We start from the raw sequence: 8,444 nt of genomic DNA, 5'->3' as shown, positions 1-8,444 counted from the left end.
GGAATTAAAGGGTATAGTTGTCATTTTATCAATTGACCACTGATAATGATTACTACTCTCCAAAAAAAGTCTGGATTTTGTTTATTCCATATTAAATAGTATTACAAAACCTAGATTTTGAAATATATTAAAATATTACATGATACATTGAACACTTCCTAGGATTTCTAAGACTCTCGCCTTCTTCCATGCAATTTAATTTTTTTCTTTTGTTTTGCAGATCAGCTAGCATATCGCAGATCTTCTGATCCCGTTTCAAGACTTGTGTGATAAATTCTTCTGCGTTATCCTTGCACTCTGATGGAGGAGAATGGACAACTTCATCAAGCAATCCGATGCTGCTCCAGGTTTGCTTATAATAATTTTCACTAACGATACCAACTTTTCTGTTGAGTTCTTCACCTGCTCTCTGTTCTTCGAGTGACCATCTTAAAAATTGTGTTTTAACAGCGTTAGTATCTGCCTAGTGGTAGAAACTTCTGTTTGCCATTTAGACTATTTTTGGTTTTTTGGATGGTTTGTTTTTGGATGAACAGTTTTTTAAAAGTGAATTGTTGATGTTTTCAATTAAATTAATCATGAGCCATTTATAGTGTTTACAATGGGTGATGTGTAGGGCTATAAACGAACCGAACGAACACGAACAAGGCCTTGTTCGTGTTCGTTTGTTAAGGAAATAAATGTGTTCACGAATGGTTCATGAACAGTTACCGAACGAGATTTTATGTTCGTGTTCGTTCATTAAGGAAATGAGCGTGTTCACGAACGGTTCACGAACACAAATAAATTTGACGATGCGACGAAGGATAAAGGTGGATGGCCCAGAGAGTAGCACTAGAACTTGAATTCCTTATTGTGGAACGGAGGTCGATCGTATTCGTCGATATAAATAATAAGAAATAAAAGGGAAATGGTGCATAAACAAGGTAAACAGGGTTTTCCAAGTTTAATTCTTAGGGTAATAAAATAAATATAAGTTTAATAATAGATAAAATATATGAACGTACAAAAATCTTTCATTAAAACACAAACATGCGAACTTAAACTAACGCAAATGAACGAATGTTCGCGAACACGTTCACGAACACCTTACCGAACGTTCACGAACACAATTGAACGAACGAGACCTTTGTTCATGTTCGTTCATTTAACTAATCGAACGGATTTCCTTGTTCGTGTCCGTTTGTTTATTAAACGAACGAACATAAACGAACTTCCCGCCGAACGGTTCACGAACTCTTCGCTGAACGTTCGGTTCGTTTACAACCCTAGTGATGTGGTAAATGAAGAGACGATTCCTAATTTTGATAACCTGTTTTTGAAGGTTTAAATTTTGTCCTTTGGGTTTCTGGATATTTAATTTTATTTGTTTTCCCATGAAAATTCATTTTTGAGAGGTACATTAAATGCACGCGGTTTTTAAATATAAATGTACATGTTTATATTAAATGTACACGTTTTTCTCTTCTAAATTATTAAATGTACATGGATTTTAAATATAAATTTTTATTTAATGCTTGCATTTAAATCTGTCCTTTGGGATGTTAGATAGTTAATAGATTTTTCACTATATAATACCATTGTCAATTCAAATGTTTTCCATCATACACCGATTCATTTAGTTTATCAGTTCAGTAATAACATAAAATGGCATCATACACTTCTACACAATCTGATGATTTAAAGCACCGCTTTATTAAACAAATTGAAGAGCAATTCTATGCAGATATGGCTACTCTTTAAGAGTTGAAGAGGTGTTTTGATGGATTGCAACTTGGTCTGCTCACAAGAGACCAGGTTTCCAGAAACTTGATGGCGATGTCGACGACTTCCGTTCATGACCTGTGTGTTGCCAGTAGTATAGAGTGTGGTTATAGAGACCTAGAGTTCATGACGAAGCTCAAGGATATACACCGAGAAGTTCAGTACTCGATGGAGTTGAAGTTAAAATTTCTTAATTCTTGCTGTTAGATTTTAAATTTCTGATTAGTTTTCATTTTCATATGTAATTGTTACTGTTTTAATACTTTAAATTTTAAACATCTTAATCTGTCTTGTCACAGATTAGTTTTAGTTATTTTTTTGAGTTTAAAGATTTATTGTTTCAATTTATTATTCGTTTTATGATGTATAAATCGATTGCAAGCAGTAATATAGATGTGTCAAGGAATACCCAAAACGGTCATCACCAGGTAAGAGTGAATGTAAATCGTTTGAAAAGTTCCGTCTATGATTAATGATATTGGATTTTAGTTTTCAAATATTTATAAGATTTTTGAGATTTAAAATTGTGTTTATCAGGTGCCTGACTTCGGCGATTCTCCTAATCCACACAGTTAAGTATCGATATTGATTTACGTCTTTGATTTTCTTTCCATACATTGTTTTAGATTGATTTTTAATCGACTTTTACACCAAATGAAACTGTAGATGGGGGTTCTAGTTCTGATAGGAATAATTCTAAACTGGAGCAGCAGAGGACGAAAACACTTGTTTCTAAAAAGGTAGCACCTTCAAGACCAGCACCCCAATCCCACCCTGCAATGGTTGCTTCTGGTTCCACATCGGCTCCTCAAAACATACATTCTCTATTTTTTCTAATTTGCTCATGTGTGTTTTTATTCTTTAATATCTTAGAAAAGTAAACTTAAAGTTTTATACGACTGTTAGCTTCATGACTTCATATACATATGTATCTATATGTGTTGTTCTAACACGTGGAATCTTTCAAGGGATTTTTCACTAACTGAAACAAATGGATTTATATCAAAACCTAGTTTCACAGAGAAACTAACAAATATTGTTAGCATTAATCGGCACCGTGAGGCTGTCGGTCCGCTTATTGAAGATACAGCAGCAACACGGATTCAAACTGCATTCATGGGTTTTAAGGTATGTAACACTTGGTTACTATGATTGCCAAATATTGTCACGTCTCACCAAATATTTGGTAAAAGTCTAAATTACCCTTCATGGAAAAGCTGGTCAATTTGTCATTAAAAGTCAACTTTTTTTTTCTTTTTGCATGTATATTTGGATATTTAATTAATTACATTGATGTTTGATTTTTTGGTTCAGGTAAGAAAGTTTTACTGCAATTCGAAACGAATATTAAGATTGAAGATACTTATGGGGGGCGATTATGGCAAAAAAGCAAACGTTGAATACGTTAAGAAATCTTCAATCATAGAACAGGATACAAGCACAAATAAGAACTAGCAGGCTTGCTATGGTGAAAGATAACGGGATCAAACAAAAAGAAGATTAAAGTCAGTTGAGACAAAAATGCTAAGGGTCGTGATCTCGTGGTAATGCAAATTCTGACTTCGAAAAAAAAAATATATCCAATTGACCAAAAAAGGTCAAAGGGTTTGACCTTCTCAATAATTTTGGTGAGTGAGCATAAAAGGGTTAAAAAATTTATTTGATCTAGAAAAGTCAAAGGTAATGGTATTTTCCAAAATTGCAGTGAGTGAGAAGAAAAGCTTTAAAAAATCTATTTGATCTAAAAGAAATCAAAGGTTTTGACTTTTTCAATAATTTTAGTGAGTGAGCAAAAGTTTTGAAAAAAAGAAAGAAGATTCAATCTGTTGGCATCATGGGATATACAAAACTAAATCAAACAAGATTATGATTTGCATGTTATTTGTAACTTTGAATCTGGGAAAGTTCTCGTTGACCTAATAAATCAAAGATTATTTGATTTTTGCAGAAGTATAGGGAAAGTGTAATTGATTTTATGTTGTAGATAGAGTAAAGATTTGATATTTTTACATTTTCAAGTAACTGTTCATAAAATGTAAGGAAAAGATAATACATTTAGGTCATTAGATGCCATTGGCAAGGTCTTTGCAAGAGTTTGACCAATAATTTCGTCAAAACTGATTGCAGGTGGAATGGAAAGGCAGCCATGATATGATGACTGAGGCTCTTGCGCGCAAAAAACAAAGAGAAGAACAACTATAAAACATGAACGTGCAATGGCATACGCCTTCTCTCATCAGGTAAACTCAAATGTCAAATCACATTCTCTTATCCACTCTTAGTTGACTTTCTTTAGTAGTAGGAATTCTGTTGACTATCCAAATATTTGCAGTGGAGGGCGCATTCTAATTCCAATTTAGATGCAAATGGTTCCAATCTCGCAACATATAATTGGGGCTGGAGTTGGATGGAGCGATGGATTGTTGCTCGACCATGGGAAAGTCGGGCTCTAGAGCTCGAGTAGTGACAAAAGCTACCTTAACATGTGCATTTCATATTTTTTCATTAGTGATGTTGGAATTTGAATAAGTATAGTGATTCGTTGTTTAATAAAATATGGTATATATATTTTCTAAAAACCACTCGTGTTTGCACACGGGTTTTACATCTAGTTTCATTTAAAAGCCAAAACATAACGGGGTGTTTGGTATGAGGTAACAAAGGAGAGAATTGAATGACCCATTTAAGGATAATTAATAATCTATTATCTATTATATATAATAAACAAAAAAAATTTGGGACACTTGGCACAATATTAGGGCTTCCTAGATGTGGTTTTGGCGGGAAACTGAATGGGTATTCTTTTCACATATAATGAAGCCCCGTTTTGTATCCGAATCCACTAATTCAGATCCGTATATATATGTTATAAAAAAATTAATATTTCCAATCTTCATTTGTGTCATCGCCAACAACCATTGTTAACCCTATCTTCTCGGTGTTATTGTGCTGTCCGCCTCCGCCTCCTTCTTATCAACGACGATATACAAGTCAAAATCCGATGTAATATAGCGTAAACTTTAAATATTTCATTTCTAATCTTTCTTATATATTCTCTGTTTTCATTTGATTCTTAAGATTTTTGGGTTTTTGAAATTAGGGTTTCTTATATTCTGTTGACAACTCCTACTCTTTCTCCGTGTTCAATGATTTTATCATCGTTGATATACAACTGAAGATCCGATTTAATACAGGTAATTATCTAAATCTTTGATGTTTGAAGGGGCAATTGAATCGTATTATATCTAGAGAAACCCTTTAATCGATTTACATTATGGATCCAAGTGTTGCAGACGGGTCTGCATCGAAGGTTTTGCTTTGTTTATTTGTTATGAATTTTTTGTTGATCGGATTTTTGGATCCATTTTGGTCTGAATTTGATTGGCGTGGTTCATGATTTTCAGAAAAGATTTGCTGAAGAAAGTGATGAGTTTGAAGAATTTGGAGCAAAAAGAGCAAAAATTAGAGATCTTGAATTTGTTTTTCGTTCAGAAGGTGAATTGTTTAGATATGCTTTAATTTGATGAGTTTTTTTTTTAGTTTTAAATTTTCAAATTTGGGATTTATTTTTTTGTGGGTTTTCGATTTAATGCAACTTTATGTTGTTTGTTTATGTAAAAATTTGATTATGTTTTGATTTGAATTTAAATATAAATTTGTGTTCAAGCAGGGAAAATAAAGCATAACAATGCTTCAGCAATTGATCTCAATGCTAAAGATGATGGTCCATCATGTGTTGATGATACAACTTTATCGCAATCAAAGATGAATTGTGTAAAGTCAAGAGGTTTCACATTTGATCTAAACATCGAAGATGATCAAGATCAAGTGGAACCGCGCGATTCATTGTCGGAATGTGGGAGTACTTGTCATTTAGGGGGTGAGCGAGACTCGGTGAGGGTTTGGAATGAAATGAAGCGAAACGGGTTTTTAATAGTATGGAAACTAATCTTTATTGTTCTATGTTCTCCTCTTCCTTTTTTTTGTACCAGATTCCATATTTAGTCTCACATTGTTATTCTTTGTCATATTTTAGAGTTGCTGGAAATAGAAATCAAGTAATCTGCTTTACTTCTTCATCAGCATTGTTGTTCATGGTTTGATGGTTGTTTTCCTTCGACATCATGTTCGTTGTTGAAGGTATTATTCTTATTTAATACATTATCCGTCATTATATTAATTAAGGTTTTGATACTATGAATATGGTGTTTTTGTGCACGAATTGACCATGATAACCAAGTTTGAAGATTTTATACTTTATAAAATGTATATGTTGCACTTCGTATATAAATCACACACAGTACGATTTTTTACATAAAACATTGTGTTGAGTTGAGCACTTGAAATTGTTTCAACACCTGGTTAACAACAGGTTGTAATCCGCGTTTGCTTAAGCTTTAGCCAACCATTGATTTGATTGTGTCTTTTATGCCGATTGATTTTAAATATGTTGTTCTTGCAAAAGATGTTTGATGCTTATTAAGAGAAATCGTTTTTAAAGCATATAACAAAAAGAAAATATTCGAAATAAAAATTTTAATATTTGATGTGAATAGGGAAGAGCAAATGGTATCGGGTACCGGTTTGGAACCAGTCCGTTACCGAATTTTTTGGGGTTTTTTTTACCGGTACCAGTTTTTACCTTCTAATATTCGTTCGTACCGGTACCCATTTTTAGGATTCTTGATACCGGTACGGGTTAGGACCGTGCTCATCCCTAGATGCCATCATTTTGCTTTGTATGCGGTAAATAATTGATGTGTTATATATGATTGAATATTTTTCCCAAAAAAATGAGTAAGTTGTTAAAGATGATAATAAATTAAATCTTTAATTTTGTAATTAGTTTCATTTTTAATGTTACTTATGAAAAACATTGATTGTAGTTAAAATAAAACAATTGAAAATTAAATGAAATTTAACGTATTCGTAAATTCAAAGATCAAACTAGAGTGGTCTGTTGAAAATTATTTTCTAACTGTCTAACTAAGTAATTTTTTTTAAGAAAAAATTAATGCTTACTAAAATGTTAAGGCTATTTAAGGTTAATTATAAGGTTATCATTAATTGATTGTAATTAAAGATAGATGTTTCCGATTTAAAAAAAATAATATCGAGATTAATGTAATTGTAAAATTTTTCAAATACAGTTTCCTGAATATATATAAAGAAACAATACCAAAATTATCGCTTCCTTAGATTAAGTTTTTATCATCACCATATATCTAACATATCTTTTACTGATGCTATTGTCATTTATGATTCTTTATAATATTCTCAATATTACAGTTGATCTAAGGTTATAGCAAGCTCAGTTTCTTTATAATATCCTCATAATTTTTGGTTTTGGTTGGTTCTTTTCATAGAAGGGAGTCAATTTACTATGGGAAAAGTTTTGCCAACTCGAAGGATATGCATCTTTAAAGGAGGGACTCGACTATCTTTAAATTGTTTTTCCTCTTTATCACAATTTTATGTAACATGACACTTTACTTGTATCTTATATTGATGTAACATGACACTTTTAGTTATAACGGTATCAAAACATCATTGCGCGAGTTAATTTCAGTGCTCAAAGGTTGGCTCTTCTTTTTTTTCTTTAAAAATCTTTCCCCCTTTTAGCCTTAACGTGACACCAAGGTTATATCTATATAAAATATTGATTGCAAATTTATCTATATTATATTTGTTAAGGAGCATTGTTTGATGGGCATAATTGGAACGGTTAGGCATAACAATGATGGTCTTATAATACATGCCAACACTGATTCCGATGTTATAATAGGGGTGCCCCTTATAGATTGCATCGTGACAGGTAATTTGTTTTTTTATAATATTCTATTTAGGTGTTTTTAGTCTTTTTATATAATATAAAATAACCATTTTTTATTTTCAACATGTAGAAAGAGTTAAAGAAGCTAATCAATGCCCGTGCTTAGATCGAGTGTGCTAAAAAATACAAAAGGTGACATTTCATATAATCATATTGAAAATCTTTATAAGTCAAATGAAACACGCTTCAACCTGGTTTATAAATGCATGAGTTCGTCTATACGCCAATAAGAATATGCATATGCTGTTATAGACTCCAATTCTTCAGTAGAAATCACACCCAAAAGGACTTCATTTGATAGCAAGCTGAGTTGACAGTGTCAAGTTTGTAATTGAAGGTAATTGTTAAAGATCTAACATAACTCCAATTAAGCTATTTATAATCAGATGGTTTGGTGCGATTTGATATGTGGTAGTTAATGAAAAGCTAAGAGCTCAAGATAGAATTGCCTTATTGGTTGGTGTTCTTAGTTGTGGTTTTTGTAATCAGCAATTAGATAGTCATTGTCACTTTGTTTATGATTTATGAAGTAACTTCAAAGATATCAAATTTTAGTTGTTTGTTAAATCAAAGAGTACTTGCATCTACAACGTTGGATGCGGCGGGGCGTGCTACACCAATCGGACCGAGCTCATGTTACTTTCAGTAAATTAAATTGTAAATGTAACATTATTTGTCTTATTTCTTGATTTTTTTGTACACAACTTATAAAGAAAACTTCATACCTAATGATACAATCCATTTTGTTAGTAGTATATGTAATATGTCACTTTATTTGCATTAAGATTAATGTAATTTAATTTTTCCTACCCGGGAAGTTCCCGGGTGATAACCTAGTGTTTGTTTA

The 8,444-nt window shown here is 32.2% G+C and overlaps 1 protein-coding gene across 4 annotated transcripts; it reads left to right on the top strand.

The window, feature by feature from the left end:
* Window positions 1-4,574: 4,574 nt before the first annotated feature.
* Window positions 4,575-7,573, top strand: LOC118488361. 4 transcript variants are annotated; one of them, XR_004884381.1, is made up of 6 exons: window positions 4,575-4,767; window positions 4,865-4,958; window positions 5,169-5,259; window positions 5,435-5,700; window positions 5,801-5,904; window positions 7,131-7,573. XR_004884381.1 is itself a non-coding variant. In XM_035985825.1 (5 exons), exons 2-5 carry the CDS (start codon window positions 5,039-5,041, stop codon window positions 5,813-5,815), a joined length of 408 nt encoding a protein of 135 aa, XP_035841718.1. In that variant the 5' UTR covers window positions 4,578-4,767; window positions 4,865-5,038; the 3' UTR covers window positions 5,816-6,505. The 4 variants fall into 4 exon arrangements, 1 of the variants encoding a protein (XP_035841718.1); XR_004884378.1 differs by having other exon boundaries at window positions 4,579-4,767; window positions 4,865-5,074; XM_035985825.1 differs by lacking the exon at window positions 7,131-7,573 and having other exon boundaries at window positions 4,578-4,767; window positions 4,865-5,074; window positions 5,801-6,505.
* Window positions 7,574-8,444: the final 871 nt, after the last annotated feature.

This window comes from Helianthus annuus, chromosome 16, assembly GCF_002127325.2.
Source record: "Helianthus annuus cultivar XRQ/B chromosome 16, HanXRQr2.0-SUNRISE, whole genome shotgun sequence".
Classification (NCBI taxonomy): Eukaryota; Viridiplantae; Streptophyta; class Magnoliopsida; order Asterales; family Asteraceae; genus Helianthus; species Helianthus annuus.
Note: the sequence above shows the minus strand (reverse complement) of the source record. Positions and strands in the feature narration are given on the sequence as shown.

Coding starts and splice junctions, on each gene's coding strand:
- LOC118488361 (XM_035985825.1), top strand. CDS start 5,039: ATGGATCCAAGTGTTGCAGACGGGTCTGCATCGAAG. Junction 5,075..5,168: donor CAGACGGGTCTGCATCGAAG/GTTTTGCTTTGT, acceptor CATGATTTTCAG/AAAAGATTTGCTGAAGAAAG. Junction 5,260..5,434: donor ATTTGTTTTTCGTTCAGAAG/GTGAATTGTTTA, acceptor GTGTTCAAGCAG/GGAAAATAAAGCATAACAAT.